The sequence below is a fragment of the Ylistrum balloti genome, unplaced genomic scaffold (genome assembly GCF_031769215.1).
Source record: "Ylistrum balloti isolate Yb309-2 unplaced genomic scaffold, AGI_CSIRO_Ybal_v1 Utg370150, whole genome shotgun sequence".
Lineage (NCBI taxonomy): Eukaryota > Metazoa > Mollusca > Bivalvia > Pectinida > Pectinidae > Ylistrum > Ylistrum balloti.
Genome location: NW_026782151.1, coordinates 227,055 through 245,172, shown reverse-complemented (window position 1 = coordinate 245,172; position 18,118 = coordinate 227,055). Strand labels below are relative to the sequence as shown.

At 33.7% G+C, this 18,118-nt stretch overlaps 1 protein-coding gene across 1 annotated transcript; it reads right to left on the bottom strand.

Moving 5' to 3' along the window:
• Nucleotides 1-3,093: 3,093 nt before the first annotated feature.
• Nucleotides 3,094-16,369, bottom strand: LOC132550792 (receptor for retinol uptake stra6-like). The gene is made up of 17 exons (XM_060214881.1): nucleotides 16,293-16,369; nucleotides 15,167-15,230; nucleotides 14,100-14,185; nucleotides 13,123-13,256; nucleotides 12,691-12,857; nucleotides 11,926-12,128; nucleotides 10,779-10,858; nucleotides 10,454-10,515; nucleotides 10,004-10,175; nucleotides 9,541-9,616; nucleotides 8,289-8,367; nucleotides 7,567-7,615; nucleotides 6,876-6,990; nucleotides 6,257-6,358; nucleotides 4,546-4,709; nucleotides 3,721-3,903; nucleotides 3,094-3,293 (listed from the first exon to the last, which is right to left on the bottom strand). The coding sequence occupies exons 1-17, from the start codon at nucleotides 16,367-16,369 to the stop codon at nucleotides 3,094-3,096; spliced, it is 2,013 nt and encodes a 670-aa protein (XP_060070864.1).
• Nucleotides 16,370-18,118: the final 1,749 nt, after the last annotated feature.

The window sequence follows — 18,118 nt, the reverse complement described above, 5'->3', positions numbered from 1 at the left end:
CACAAAAAATGATGCAGAAATTAAGCAACAATCTTCTACGAAAAAAACAAGTAAATACATTTAAAAATTAAATATTTTATTATAGTGTTGTACATTTAAACGTGTATCATATAAAATCCGAAATCAACAGCTACGAGCGGCAAAGTACAATAGTATATTTAGGTTCGTTGTAAACCCTAAGCCATTTTACAAATATTTTGTAAATGCTATCACAACAGCCATCATCAAAACATATAAACTGGAAACAAACATTTGAATTTGACATTGTTTTTCAAATATCAATTTATTGTTTCCTCGAGTTAAGTTTAACGATCAAAACGTGATCTTCATTGTGTAAACGCATGTCAAAACAAAATAATCAAGGCACGTGTGTATTAGTAACGTAAAGGGAGCGATAAACACCTGGCATTACTTACCAGTCAACAGGGAATGCAAATAAAATAAATATAGAGAACATTCTTAATTGATGAACGAGTCACATTTCATTGATTAAGGTGGAAATTCTAACTGTTGTTTGTCAAGCAACAAGGTATTTATCCCGTCGAATTAATCGCCTTTAATTGATGCCAATTTGAATATACCATTTTCTCTAAATACACAATAAAAGTTGATTATAATGTCATATTTCACAACATTTAGTATAGTGGAAGGGTGTAACATGTAACATGTCCCTATGATATATATCTTAGTGAATGTTTATATAACATGACGTTAATAGGTTATCTAAAATACAATATCGTTTAGTTTATACATGTACTAATCAACCGGGCATCATTACCAATCAACTAGATATTGATACAGTGTTTCCATAGATCAAAATATACATAACTGCGCGATTGATAAGGCTGGTGGAAATAAAAAATATGCAGATGAAGACATTAGCTGATTACCCTCGCGACCAAAAGTGACAACAGCGATAGAAACTCATTCAAAAGTGTCTGGCAACATACCAGATAACAGTATATCAGTTCATATCCGTTTACATTTCAGCTACTTTTCTTATTAGGAAAATTTATCGGATATATGAAATGGCATTCCGAGGAAATCAAAATCAATATTGTTTAAGAAAGAGCTGACCCCAGTCGGCCGGGAAATGGCGATAGTAAGATCATAGTGATGGGTCAGATTAATATACCTGTCTATATACTATCAGGCGCATCTTAACGCACATTAAAAATAATGTAAAATGTTGATTAGGACATACAAATACACTTATAGCGGCAGAGAAACTATACAGATTTAAAGGATCGTGTACTTGTCAGTTAATATCAATAAGAGAATTAATAATGTTACCTTGGAAAATATGAGTAAGACAGAAACAAAACAAAAACGACACCGAGAAAAGTTTATACAACTCAAGTACAAAAGAATACAATTGATCAATATATGAAAAAATGTATTTTGATCCAGTGTTCACCACAATGAAAATGTACCGAATGTCATCGACTAGGGCAACTAGGGCAAGATTTCATACAAAGTCAACACTTAGGGATAAAATGAAACTAAGGATCTCGTCTAAAAGACGTGCCTTATCAGCAACAAGGGCAAACTGTAATACAAAATCAACGTTTATGGATAAAATGAAACTAAGGATCTCGTCTTAAAGACGTGTCTCATCAGCAACAAGGGCAAACTGTAATACAAAATCAACGCTTTGGGATAAAATGAAACAAGGTATCTTATTCAAAAGACATGTCTTATCAGCAACAAGGACAAGCTGTAATACAAAATCAACGTTTAGGGATAAAATGAAACTACGGACCTCGCTAAGGAGGACATATCACCGGGTCAACAAGGAACGCAATGTGAGATTTCTAGCCTACAAAACCAAAACGGTTAGTAATGTCATTAGTGAAGGATTTATCTCAGTCAAAATAATCAAACACGAAAGAAATCTATGGTACGGTGGAAATATGACACCGTGTTGTAGAATACAGAGGTAGGATATCATTTCCGGCCTCACACATGGTACTTTACAAGCTTGTCACAATGTTATAAGCACCAGGTGAAACTTTGATTTGATTATCATGTTTTGCAAAAACAAATTGTTATGCATATCCCTTAACAGAAGTGTTATTACACAAATTGCATCAAACAAATTACCAAAAATTAAAAAAAACTTTTGTACTTGTCTTGCATTTAATTTAAAAGTGATTAACTATTTGAGATACATAAAATGTTTTAACTCATATTAGAGTGAAAACCATTTACCGTATATAATTGATAGGTATGCAACTATGCAAATTATCTTTCAAAGTCAAGTCTTTCAAAACATTAATGAGGTGATAACTGAGATCGTTTCAGAATATGGAGTTTAGGAAAACTTGGATTGTGACAGGTTAGATCTCATCCATAAGTAATATATACAATAATGTTACATTGAGGCTGGAGGCAGAGATAATAAAATAGTGTCTGAAATGGTAACACATTGAAACGTGAGTTAACAACGGGGAAGATTGTTGCAAAATTCGAAATGATAATAGAGTTAGATAATAAAATAAAATGTGAAATAGATCTTATCCATACATGTAAATAAAACTTCACAGGAATGAATTGCTCCAGAGAAGGATTGCTATAGCTCTGATCTAGATCTGCTATAAACATGATTCGTACTTCAACTTCAAATAAGTTATCGACAAATGTCATTGTGCAGGAATATGAAAGTCGAAAAGGAGAGGGTGGTTGTATGAAATTGTAAGATGAGGATTGTATCTAAACAATGATTGTTAGGGTGATCTAAACATTAGTAGATATGGTTGTAACCCATTGTATATGTTTACAACCTACTATGACAATATCAAGGACAGGAATAGTTTTCGCTTTTTCCTTTGTTTATACATAACAACACACACACACAAGCTTCAAACATGTTCGGAAAGAAAGTAATAATAATAATAATGATAATAGTAAAATATTATGAAAGCACACCATTTAAATGCAGTCACCAGTAAACATTTTACTGTATGAATGGTCATTAAAAATATCAAATTCCAAAATGACATTGTATAAAACATTATGAAAAAGCTGTCCAAATGTTGAAACATATCAATTACTAATGCTGACCAGTAACATTGTAACGGATAAATATCGTTTTTACACCATTGCTTCTGCCTCTTTGTCTGCTTTTTTAATTGGTTCATTCAACTTTCCAAGGAGTTCCAAACTTCTCATCATGTCGAACTTTCTCCGTACCATAAGTTCGGGATTCCTTATCAGTGTGTACGCTGTTTGCCATCGAAATAACGCCTGTCTAGACTTGCGTTGGGCATCTAAGTTGTCAATGGATTCACCATCTGGTAATATCAATAAAGACAAGTTTTGATGTGACTTATTTTTATAATAGGTTGTATATCAAACTAAATTCATTTGCCACAATAACGTAATAGTTATTTGCTCGATGTTCGTATCATAACTGGGAAAACGTTATAATGATTAAACCTATGTCAAAATTTATGAACTTTCTGTTAAATAATTCGGATTCTGGAGCAACGGTATGATTGGAAAGAACCCAATGACTGTTACTAGGTGTTCATATACAATGTTTAATTTTTTCCTGAATAGATTTTCATTGCCAAATATGTGAGTAAGGGACAAGTATAATTACATCGCAATGAAAAGCTTACAATCTTCCTTGCCGGGGTTGTCCATTAATTTCAAGAACTGAAACCGGCCAATCACAAAATTTAAGTAATTTCATTATTACATAAACGACATACTCACTTCTCTCAGTTAAATGAATATATTTCGACTCTACGCGTTTTCGTCCAGTTCTTGTTATCGTAGTTCCAGCAGCCAATTCCTTTGTTTTTAGTGTTTCTATTTTTAGCATTTTGATGAAAGTAATCGCAACGGGATTTGTATGCTCACTTTCAACGTACATAAACCCACAATATGCAGCAAAACCTAAAAAACAAAACAAAAAAAAAAAAAAAACAAAAAAAAAAAAAAAAAAAAATAAAATTTTTACAAGTGGACCTCGGCGTTCAGTATTCGAATGTCTGAAATTTCTACCTTAACTCCTTCCACATTGTATAAAATAAATTTATTCCACCTGGCAGTAGCTATCTAAATTATCTATAAACAATGAACTTCATTTTAGGAAAGCAAACTATTACAATTAAATCACTACTATTTATCTAGATTAAAGAGTGCGGGGTCATACAGTGGGATGAGACAGAAGTGTGTATAGAAAAACCTAAGGGACGGGCAGATTACCGCGTACGTTTTCACATTTGATCAGAAGAATCAAGCCACATCCTCCTAGATAAGAGTCAAGTGAATTGAATCTTCAACACTCGACCCCTTATCGAGGAGTTGCTATACATTTAGAAAGCCGAAAAATCAGAAATGTCAATACTCTTTGGGTTGATAAAAAAGAAACATCTCAATTTTACATTTGCAGTAAGCTATTCGAAATTCAGAATAATAAAGATATTTAATATGAAAAGACAATGCAATATTATAATTTTCTATAAAGGCTGACCTTTTTCGAAGTCATATTCCATTAACCTACAGATTTTTCAATCAGTGAGAAAATGTTCGTACCTGGATCAAACCACTGGAATCGCCTGGGCAGTGTGCTGTGGTCCAGTCGTGGGAGAAAGAAAGCCCCAATTGCTATGGCCTTAAGGATCCTCAATAGGCACGAAACCAGACCCAGGAAGATGTTGTAAAAGAACATAAAATACACCACGACGAAGAACAGGCGTCTGAAAAAACAAGCGCATCAGGACCGTCAGTACACCACAATGAAGAATAGACACCTGTTAAAAATACCACATCAGGACCGTCTGTATATCACGTTGACTAACAGACATCGGAAACAGAAAGCATATAAAAAGTATTAGTGTATCATCATGATGAAAACACATCTAACGCAGTAAGTATATCTGGACGGTCAGTGCATCACAATGAAAAACTAATATACAAGAACGTTCAGTACAGCCAGATAAGGAACAGCGGTCTGAAGAAACAAACATATCAGAACGTTAGTTACAGCCAAATGAGAAACCGACTTTTGAAAAAGCAAGCATAACAGAACTGTTGGTACATCATACTGAAGAACAGAGGTCTGAATAAGAAGTATTTCGGAAATATCAGAATATTAAAATGAAGAACTAAGATCTGCAAATACAACTAATTGCACAGCTCACGAAAGAATTAATATCTGAAACCAGAGTTAGATGTACAACACAATAATGAACGAATGAATGAATAAAATCGGTATCGTTTTAATACCCATATTATTCACTGTTAATATTTCGACACAACTTAAAACAAGATGGTCGACTATGAGTAATGCCAATTCTCTGCTGACATCCTATATATCAACGGATATAAATAAGTCGCAAAATACGTGTCACTTAGTGAAATTTTGAAATACCGCAGAAAACCTAGTGAGAAATTATGAATAAGTATTTTAAGAAGCAGTTGAAATTACCTCCCCTTTTCCACTATTTTTTCTATATATTGCGATGGCCGACAAGCGCCTGACAAAATACTTTTTTCATTTTAATTTGTACCATTCATGGCACAGAAAGATATGAAAAAAGTGCACATTATTATACTTTTTTTGTTCCTTTCTGTACCGTAAAATGATACAAAAAGGAAGGTATGAAAAGATATGACAAAGTGTAACGATGTAGAATGGCATCGGAATGTTATAATATGAAGCTATATCCAGAATGACCCTGAACAGTAAATCTGTGTTATGACATCCTTATCAGGGTATTGTGATACTTGGCAACCTTTCATTCTGGTGGTTTCACATGTTTCTGTACCATGGCTGTTTTCGGCCGTTATTCTGGTACAGAAACATACAACAGCAATGAGATTTTTTCCCTGCTTTCAAATCAGTTTGTACCAACAAGGATACACAAAGAGGTGAATTTTCACATCTTTTTGTGCCATGCAAAAGTGTACCATGGAACAGAATGATATAAAAATTCAATTAATTTTGTCAAGCTCTTGTTGGCCATCGTTATATATTTATATACAGTACTAACTATACATGTATCCTTAAGGTAAATGATGTTCATAATCATTATTTCGTGCATCTCTATTTTTGTGTATATGATACATATTCCAGTTTTACTGCAATTGTGTATTGTTATTTAATTAATAACACGGATGAATTACTTAAAATGATATCGTACTTTGCAGATATTTTGTTTTTACAATATGACTTTGCAAAAAGTCTCGATTGTCTCGATTTTCATTTAATCAATTTACAAGATACAACATACATATATCTTACCTGTTGTTTAAAGCCAAGAATTCTCCTCTTTTCTGAAGGAACACACATCTTGCCATTAACAGCTGCATGATGTTAACAACCAACGTGGTCAATAGAACGGGCCTGTTGTGACATGAAATCATGAGATCATTGTGACATAGCCATAACATTCTTTATCAATGGTTTAGATACAGTGTATCAATCCTATTATGTAATTAGAAGTTGTGTCAATGTTAAAACATTATGAAGAAAAGAGTGAAATTATTATGAAGTCTGGTATAATTTACAAGCAATGTGTTATTAAATACGGATGATAGACAAAAACTGGATCAATATCCAAACTAAACGCCTTACATGGAAATAGTTTTGACTCCGTGATATCTCTACAGTACATGCTTTACAATTACATTGATATGGAAAACCTAGCCATATTAACGTTCTTTTCGTACTTGTTTGTCTACAAAATAACTGAAGACATTAGGTGTATATTATAACAAACGAACCCCATATTTTAGTTTAAAGCAAGGCTGCAGAGTCAGCTTGTAACATTCAATATAGCTTCATATCATGTCAACTCGTAACGACCAACTGGACATCGAAACAAGAAATGACCCTATCTCTTTAATAAGTGTTAACTTACCACACTGCATGGATTTTGTCAATGATCCAACCACCAATTCCGAACTGGAACATTATGACAACTGAGGCTATCACTATTGACACCACAAATAGAACAATGATCTGCACAAAGTACCCTACAACACAAGAGACATCAATTGGCATCAGTTTGTATTAACAGAATCGTAAATTTATAACAGAAACCACGTAGTCTTGAAGCATATTCAGTGAAATATGTACAGGCAATTATTACTCCACATAAAATCTATGAATTATAAAGTAACAAATGAAAGGCCCTTCCTTGTGTGGGATCCAAAAAAAAATCGTATATTATTAAAAAGACACAAAAGATGATAATAGTTCTCACAACAAGTTTAGACTACATGAGATACAGAAGAGTCAAATAATGAATTACAATGTACCACATAGTTGTTTCGTCCATTTAAAGTTTGCCAATTATTCTAAAGACTTAAATTTTGAAACCTAGGGGCGACGGAGGAAAATGCAAAGTGATCGAAAGATTAAAACCTAGATAGGGATGTTCAAAACTCATACATCTATAAGGTAAGTAATTTTATGCATTTGATAATTTAAAAAAAAACATGTACTTGTGTTTATTATGAACCGTGTCATTATTTGAACCAAGAATTCAGATTCATATTTGGCGGTTCTGTTGATACTTATGACAACAAACGTTTAGACGCTTCACTTACCCCACCCTATATAAGCCACTTGATATCCGGCATATCGCATGAATCCTACCTACAAACCAGAAGTCAATGCGTATACATATTTGAAAGAGAAATACCATGTAACTGATGTAAAAATGCAGTCTAGAAAAGAAACATACTTTTATCAAAGATATCGAGAAAATGAACATTCATGGCAATTAATGGACGATAGAAAATAGTACTATTCCATGTTTGTATATTACATGAATATTATATCATGTTTTAATTGATAACACTTTAGGCTGTGCAACGAAGCGGAAGCGAAAATTCTTCTATGCTTTGTATGAGGTGTTGATTTCAGAATGCATGTGTATATTGGTGTATTGTATGTGAAGATTAGTGTCATATTGATAAGTATAGCGTTCGTCTAAAATATGTCTCGGGGATATAAGTAAACATCCATTATCGATTACTGGAGTAACCAAATACTAGATGTTTAAACTTAAATAATAAGGAGAGCACTCTTCCATTTCAAATTTCGATACATAATATAAAAAAAGAAAATATTAACTTCAGAAAAAACGTCCGTATGTTTTCTGTAACATATAACAAACAAGATGTGTTTATGAAACACTATGGCAGCGGTTGCAACAAAAAAATTCAAGTGGAACATTGTATCTGTACTGTGTAAGGCAACAAATAGATAGCGCAAAAGCAAAAGTACCCAGGACCGCTCAAAACAGCGTGAACATTGAAATACTAACTAATTTACTGGCGTTGCTACTGTCTTCTTTCGGTATCAAAAACTGATGGTTACCCTTGTAGGAATCCAAGAGGAACATTCTGTATAAGGAGAACAGAATTAATTGATTAGTTTTCGTTATTTTGTTTGAAAAAATATCATCAAGAATGTACGCCTCTGAGACGAAAAAATAGTATTAAACATTATTTTCTGATGATGATTATTTGAAAGGTTTGATTTTAGAAATTAGATTAAAGCCATAATAATATGTTGCCGCATTACTTTTTATGTAAAGACGCCAGAATATGTATGACAGGAATGTATCCACATAATATTTTTATTTTTTCTTGAATATCAGCCATTCTCTGTTATTTTAGAGGCATTTTATTTAAGATTAATCTTCTACTTTAATTCCAATGGTATGATACTTTGATATTACGAAAAAAGAATAATAGGAAAATGCTAAGTTTTCATTTGATTTAACGGGCTTTAAACTGCATAACAACCCAAAAATGAACATGTTCCAGAATAACTCAAATCCTTTGTTTGACTATCTTTTAGTAAAAACCCATTTGATAGGTCGACATGTTTAGATAAAGCAAGTTTTGAGGATTAAAGGGAGGGTATCTATGTGTTTTGCAATTTTCGCCAAATAGCAATTTCTTTTGAGATCAAGAATTAAGTCCACAGCGAATTGTTTTTCAAAACGTCATAAAATTCGCCCTTTTTAAAGTTATAAATACGACTACAGATAACAAATTATATGAGATCATCAAAGTTCAAGATATTATGCTCGAATTATATGAAATTAAGTTTACTTCAGGTCAAACGTTAAATTAGTATCTTTAAAATGATATCTCTGTTTTATCTTTTAGGGTCAAATTCACAGATAATGGCATTATCATCGATATGTTAGCAAAAGTATAATGTTAAGTTAATTATCATCTGCACATGCATACTTTGTGAAAGCAGAAAAACATCTTTTATTGAAATATCAAACAAAAATGAGAAGAAACTCGATCTTTTTTGGCTGGTACAAGATCTATTTTAGAATTTCATCTTTCTTAAAAGGCTGCCTCCATAACACTCAAATGCTGTCTTCATAACACACAAATGATTCCGCCATAACACACAAATGCTGCCTCCATAGCAAACAAAAGCTGCCTCTATAACACACAAATGCTGACAAAAGAATATATATTTACTGAAACACCTTGTTTTCCTTACAAATTAAACATTACTTATACAGAGACAATATATTTTTTTTGTTTTACCTGTATGTGCAAAGTGAATGCAGTATCAGAACACATCCCAGGACGAATCCACATACCACCGCGGTAAGAAAACAGCCTGGAAAATTAATGATACAAATTATAGTAGTCAAAATCTAGATGGGGAGGTGGAGCAGCCCCACATAATAATAGTTTTACGAACGTACCGTAGCAAATATAATACGCAACTAGAGAGTAAATAACTGATATTAAAAAAAATCATTTATTCTCAGATTTTGTACCATATCTTAATTCAAAATATTCAATCAAATTGTAAAACGATTTAATTTCTGTTCTAATTAATTTTGATAATGTATTATTAAATTTTGTAGATTTCATAATATGCTCTGTCTGGGATTTCATACTCAACTTATAATGTTATCATTTTCAAATCATTATGAAAATAATGTTCATTCCTTCTTGCGATTAGACGAAAAATGTCACATTACATCACTATCGTGTTTACCTTTAACAGCAGAAGAAATATAGAATAGAAGCATAAGTATTTCTCTCATCGATGTGATAGCTTCGTCTTCTCCAGGGACTTCATCAAGTCCAACTTCGACAAGAGCTATTGATAGGAACACCTCCACCCATGAGAAGAGGGAAACAGCCGCAACTATCAATTCCACGGTTACCTTGGCAAAGACAAAGTTGTAAACACAATTAGCAGATTTGATCAGATAGATATCTTGCTTAAAAACTATAACAACCAGAATATTAACTTTAAAGTAGGAACAGCGAGCAGCACATTAAGTCTTTATACTTATGAAAAGTGACAAGAATACTTGTTTTTATGCTATATGTATCGTTACTATAACATTTGTTGTGGTTGATTTCAATTATTTAACTTTATTACTAAATTTAATTGGAGAATGTTCATCTTCCGTTCTTTTTTCTAAATCCTTTCACTCACCTGGTACATAATGATGAAAGCAATAGCAAAGACAGAGAGAACACGACCGGAATAACGAAATTCTGGAAATAGAACACTTTGTATATACATAATATATTTCTTGAATACATGTTGATAAGCATGTAGAAAACGTAAATAAACAAAACAGAGAGTATGTCTGATAATTGGCTTTTCTCAATTGTAAATATTTGAGAAGTCTGCACTGTTCACACAAAATCTGCATATTTCGTAATTGCAAATGTAATTGTGGATATGGGGTTCACGCAATACACAAGATATTGGTGTTATCTTAATCACTGATATCGGCTGTTAAAGTTTTACTTACTCGGAATGTTGAAGTAGAGCAGCTTAGCAGGCAAGGATTTTATTAATACGATGATTTTTTCGCGTATCGTGACAGGCTCTCTGGAACAAAATGGGTGTATAACGAATTGGTAGATTTAAATACAAAACTTCAACGTTTGCCGAAATATTGCCTGGCACTCCATTTTTGTTGGAATAATATGTCAGTATCCTTACTATCAGAGCTTCGCATTCGTTTAAGGAAACCCATTATACAAAATTACGAGAACTGAAACAAAAACAAACAAAAAATGCCAACATATTCCCGGAATCATAATCCAAACACAAATTTAACTAGGGCAAATATGAATGAAAGAAAGATGTACATATAGACTCCTTTTGGCGTTTTCTACGTCATCGACGACTCCCGCCATGTAAATCTCGGTCAGTCAAAGTAAATAATGTCCCGTTACCAAATAAGAAAAAGGTAAACAACATTGAAATTAACAAGTATACCAACGAGTATCAAAAATATCCAAATAAATATCGTACACGGAAATAGAATATTTCTCGTTTAGATCATTATGACGGCTGTAAAACCTCCCTATCATTTCTATTAACCTGTATCTCTCTAAACCTGTTTGTGAGTTTGTCTGTCAGCTGCCGACATCTAGCACAACACTTGTGTTATTGAAGACATGCCTTAACTTATCGAATCCGCTGCAATCTTATCTTTTTCGATTTTCTAAATTTCTGGATTACTAGATATTTGACCCAAAGAATCACCAAAGAGCCAAACACTTGCAAGCAGCACTATGCTGCTGATTTTGTCAAAATTTGCACTAGAAGATTTTTCTGTGTATACTTGAAGTTGTTTTGAGACCTATAATATGGCATCATTTTTCAACCTAATATAACGTACAAGTGATCGATATTTGTGACTTAAGTTACAAAACATAACTGCTATCCCATGATATAAATGACGTCCACCAAAGCGAAAACATCACTATAAAATAATATAAGGTTTAAAAACGTTAAAAGGTTTCAATATAAAAAGAAATATTTTGACAATACACGCGATTTATTTTTGTGACTATTACATAGTCTTTCCATTTCATCAAAAACAACAAAAATACCAACTTGTGTACATAAGCCAAATAAATTTCGTAAAAGTAGAGAAAATTTCTTACGGCTTTGGTGGTTTCGGTTTCTCAAAAAGTTTTCGAACATGAAGTCCAGAGTAACATGTTCTGGCTTCCTCTTGTACATCCCTTGACGTCACAATGTTTCGTCGACGAATCCGCAGGACCAATCGAACCGGAAGACTAAAACACAGGTAAACCTGACACACGAACTCAGGAAACCCTCTGATAACTAGAAGCCCAATTTCCAGCTAGAAGAGCAAAAGGGACAAATATTTATGTTAATTCCGTAAACATGTAGATCCAGTAAGTTCAAGAACTTCCGAATAAAGCTTTAAATTGTTCTTCCTTGAACGCGATAATGGTTAAAAACCATGGTTGTATTATATAGTTGTCTATGTTAACTATGTTCCTGTCTCATGATAATTATCACCTAAAGCCACATCATTTCCGCTGTACATAATAGCTTATATTCTCTGTATTGCAGTTCCTGTATCGCGAAACATCTTTAAATCTATTGAAACCTATTGTGTAAATATTTCTACTTTTCATATTTTCTCTACAATTTCTTAGGCTTTTTTCAGAACCAATCATTAAGATCAAGTCAAGAAAGTCACATTGGAAGAGATTTTCTTTAAAAGAGAAGTAATTTAAGCAAGAAAATTATTTGGGTATTTTTGTTATTTTTTTATTCCTTTTGCGTTTACAACAGTAACGTGTTCAATTTATTTGTTATTTCTCTTAATACCCATATTCATTATATCTATTTCCAAAAACAATATCATGAAATATTTAACACTTATTTGTACTTACGGATGTCAATAAGGGACAGTGGAAGGTTTTGGCGAAGTTCATACCCGTAATAGTCCAGGCGTATAAGATACCAATAATATATCCGGGAATGGAATCCAAGGCCAAGGACAGAAACAATGGGTAATATCCGATACCATAGATCAACATAGACAGCAACAGGATAAAAACTAGAACAGCAACGACAGATAAAAACTGAAATAGTCTCTATATCGTTATCAAGATAGAAACACTCGATTATGGTACCATGAACATGAGAAATATAATTTAATAACAATCAATTTCAACAAATCGAAAACAGACATCCATTATATTTACATAAATAGAAAATGAAAGTCCAAAAACGATCAAAAGTATGTCATTGTGTCATTGGAACAGTACATAAATTTAAATGACCAAGTTAAAGGTTAATATGTTAACAGCATGGTTCCAAACCTTTCAGATAGAGTGGTCCTGAATAGTCGATCGCATACCTCCCCTCAAACACCACACCAGAGCAAAGGTAGGCTATGGAGCCAAATGCAGCGGCGTACGACACTCGATTTGATCGGCCAATGACATCCTGAGGACTACAAAAGTCATCTTATTACAAAGTATTAAGGCTTCATCATCACGTTTACATGTCATTTAAGTGACTTTACTTACTTTGGTTGGCCAATATTTACATGGAGGGTGTCGTGGATGAAACAGAAAAGCTTCCGGATCATATTCTTATTTTACTTTTTCATGAGTCTGCGTGTAAGTATTCTTTTGTTCATTTTAGCCATAGTTTTATTGAATTTGAGTATTAGATTGGGTTGCCATTTGGTATTTGTTTTTCTATTGATTTAGGAATTCTCTTTGTGGCATTTCTATCTACTTTACAAGACTAAATGTGAGTTTTAAACCTGATTACATGTATGTTGGTGGATTTCCAAACAGTCTGATCATATATTCCAGTTTCTGTATGGTTGAATTGTATTAAAAAAACAAATCGTAATCGAATTTTCGGTTTATCCGTCTCCTTAATGTTTCCAAATTAATTGTGGACCTTAGCACCACTAACGAATCCTTAAGGGATGAAACAGCTGTATGATACAGCTTATGTTATTGTCGCCTTTATATCTAATTCTAACTTTGGTTTTGGTTGTGTGGCTGTTATGCAAGCCATTAGGTCAGAGCTATCATGATATTTTTGAAGCCTAGGAGGCGACTGAGGAAAGTCCAATGCTATCGAAAGAAAAGTAAAAGTACGTTCTGAAACGTGTAACTATTCGAATTTATCTAAACGTGAAATGTAGGTTAAAATCAAACAATTTGCCACAAAAAATAGCTTGAATTCTAAAATGAATTGTCATCTTAATTGTAACGTTCTACAACGCAAGCTACTTAGCCCGAGTTAGTCTATCTAACACTGGTGATGTGTAACTTACTACACCAGGCCAGGTCTCCCTCCGCAACAGTCTGTCTTTTTAAATCTCCTTTTCTCTGTGAAGGACAGCAACAATGTAAACACAACCTGCGGAGAAACATAACACAGTAACGTGAATCTTTACGGAATGTATCTCTACATCGATGTTTCTACATCATCTATATCAGTATTTAAGGCTAACAAAAAGTGATAAATATAAATCACACACTTATGATTCCACGCAACCAGCTCAATTTCCTACATTTTTTCTATAATCTTTGAACATGCCCTTTTTTAATCGTCTGCAAAACATTCAAACACGCAAGTGTCCCATCCTACAGTAAAATAACGGTGTTCGATCCTAAAACAAAACAGTGCAAATAATGACATGTGTAATAACCGCAAGAATAAGACTTAGAATATGGTTCCAGTAATTCATTGTGTGGTACCATACGTTCCGCAATGATAAAAAATGGGTATATTAATAGAGGGGCTGAGAAAGTTACGTAAAGGAATAAGATTGAGATATGTTATGAATAATGGCTGATAATTGAAGAAATAAGGATAAACACATGAAAATAGAAGCATTATGATTGGTAAATAAAGAAATAAGGATAAAGACAAATAAACAGAATAAGGATTGGTAAATAAAGGAAAAGGATAAAGACAAATAAATAGGATAAGTATTGATAAATAAAGGAATAAAGATAAAGACATAAATAGGTTAAGGATTGGTAAATACAGGAATAAGGATAAAGACAAGTAAATAGGATAAGGATTGGTAAATATAGGAATAAGGATAAAGACAAGTAAATAGGATAAGGAGGAATAAAGATAAAGACATAAATAGGATAAGTATTTGTAAATACAGGAATAAGGATAAAGACGTGTAAATAGATGAATAAGGATAAGTAAATTAAAGAAGAAGGAGAAAGACTTGGAAATAGAAGAATAAAAGTTGGTGAATTAAGGAATCATGATAAAAACAAGTAAATAGAACAAGGATTTAGATAGGTACATTGTAAATAGGGGAAATAAGGTCTAAGATCGATATATGAAGGGGAATTATGAAGGGATGCATCTACATACCGCTGGACCAAGGACAGCAAGGTAGTACGTCTGATGGTCCACAAGCTCCTCGCATGATGAAGAACTGAAAAAATAGCAAACATTGCGAATGTTTCTACGTAATTCTAAATTGTGTTTAAGATATCATTATCCCCGTGCCATCTTACTAGAGAGTTTGCAGAAAATCTGAGTATATTTCATTGATAGAATTGTTTGTGGACTTTCTTATGGAATCGAATTTATATATTTACGAGACATGACTAAGTTGATGTGAATTGTATCAACTGAAATAAGTGAACGAATCTATGATTATTTTGCACTAGTTGATACCGGTTTTCCCGGTTTTGACACTCCAACTGCTTTTCTTCCATCTTCTCAGGTAAATGCATTGGTGTTAACAGGACAATTTCAGTACATAACTTACAGAGATGCTTTTGTAAACCGTCCCACTTCCAAGATACAAAGTATGGAACAATATTGTTGTACATTGCATATGGAAAGAGCTCTATTCAACGGAATATGAATATTGAAATTAAGTATTAATTATTCGGCTGGTTCTACGACAAAGAAGATTATAATGACGTTCATGGCTACGGTAGTTGCTCATATAACTGTTTTTCTTCCATCTTCTCAGGTAAATGCGTTGGTGTTAACAGGACAATTTCAGTACATAACTTACAGAGATGCTTTTGTAAACCGTCCCACTTCCAAGATACAAAGTATGGAACAATATTATTGTACATTGCATATGGAAAGAGCTCTATTCAACGGAATATGAATATTTAAATTAGAGTAAGAATGAAGAAATAATTATTCGGCTGGTTCTACGACAAAGAAGATTATAATGACGTTCATGGCTACGGTAGTTGCTCATATAACTGCCTCTGCTAATTGAGATAGTACATTCTATGAATGTCTGCTTTGACTGAGACAAAGGCAGATTTTTTTTATATGTATAAATCAAAAGTGACAACATAAAATATATTATGTGTGTTGCATGTCGAAGTTCAGAATTATTATTTTGTCTACTTCCGGATACGTAAAAGACTTGTTTCATGCTTTATAACTGAAATAAAAACGGACGAGCTATTTCCTCCGACACTGGACCAAAGTTAAAAAAAACTACTGTTGGATGTGTTAAACTCACTCAGATGATTCAGTACTATTGGTTTCTTCATATATGCGGCCGAGTTCACCGATTCCAGATAAAAAAGACAGCGACATCTTTGGTATTCAATGGATCTCTATTGGATCTACAAAGTGAACAAAAACAGAATAAAAAAACGGATCTTACATAATTATTACATGGTGTTATCTTGTGAGTTTTTCTTAGATTATTCCATTCCCGTCTTCCATTCAGACCCCACACCCCGTATAGTTACATCCAGGCCAACAAGATATTATTACCATTAGTTTGCGTCTTAAATATTTTAACAACAAATTTAATGTGTATGCAATTCAATTAATTTTATTCTGAAATCATCGAACAATATATAACAATTTAAATGGTACAGAAATACTGATGTAGAATCATGCTTCGATGAAGCAGAAGACGCTTACTCTTCTGGAGTACTTAGTCTTATTCTCCTTGCATTGTCTCCGAAGTCTCCGTTTAAATCTTTCGTTTGTTAAAATTTTGCCCTAGTTTTATGGAATTCGAGTTTGAAGTATGTTGCCGTGTTGGTATTTTCTTTTTTTAGCATCAATGAGACTGTCATGATAAACAAACGTCATTGTGACTGAGGCCTGTTGGCGTCGTTCGCACAAAAAAATACAGGCATTAGGAAAACAAAACACGTCTTCTTCTTAATATGGTCTGATAATTGATAAAAAGCCTTCCAAATTAGAAAATAACGGTAGAGTTCGGTTGGATTGTATCATTATGTGGGAGTACACACGACAAGTGTCTTGGCTTGTCGATATACACAGCTATACCACTTATCGTCACTTCACAATGAATAAAGGATGTATTATATCATTCAATAGTAGCCCGGAAGTGCGAAAGAACCACATCTCCTTCATTATTTGATTGTCGTGGTTTTATAGACAAAATAAACAAATGTACACGTCAGTCAAAAAGTGAAAGAATAAAATTAAATATTGTTAAATAATATAGAAATATCCTCGATTTCTTATAATTCTGATACTACCAGAAATGTTGGTATCAAAATATCACTTCAAGAATAATCTGACACGGTACCCTGAATGAAGAACAAGACAACGCAGGTTGTCATACTTTCGGAATACCCTTCCCCTCCATGCACTGTTTTGTCCGTTGTAAACAGGTGCCTGCCTATCTTCTACCTATCACGGTCATGGATGTTGATACCTTCTGAATACATCTCTCTGTCTCATTAAGTTTCACTACATACTGCATCTCCCCTCTGCGTCTTTTTTCATCAGTTTTGACACCCACTGTCTCCCTCTCCCCGTCTCATTTTTGTCTGTTTTGATTCCCCCTGCTTACATCTACCCAGCTGACCTTACTGTGTCGGCTTTGACACCCACTACCTTCCTCTCCCTGTCTCCTTTTCGTCTGTTTTGATACCTATTGTCTACATCTCCTTGCCGACCTTACTGTGTCGGCTTTGACACCCACTACCTTCCTCTCCCTGTCTCCTTTTTGTCTACTTTGATACCCATTGTCTACATCTCCCTTGCCGACCTTACTGTGTCGGGTTTGACACCCACTTCCTTCTCCTCCCTGCCTCCTTTTTATCTGCTTCGATGCCCTCTGCCTAGATCGCCCTTGCTGTGTCAGGTTTGACACATCCTCTTCTAGTCTCCTTTTGTCCGTTTTATACCCCTTGCCTACATCTGCCTTGCCGACTTTGATTTGTCGGTTTTACCACTAAAACCACTCTTTCGCTACCTCCATTATGCCGTTGGTTTACCTACCCCATAATATTCAATCCCTAAATGTACCTCATTTATGTCAGTTTTGGAACCAACACATCAACCCCTCTCCACATC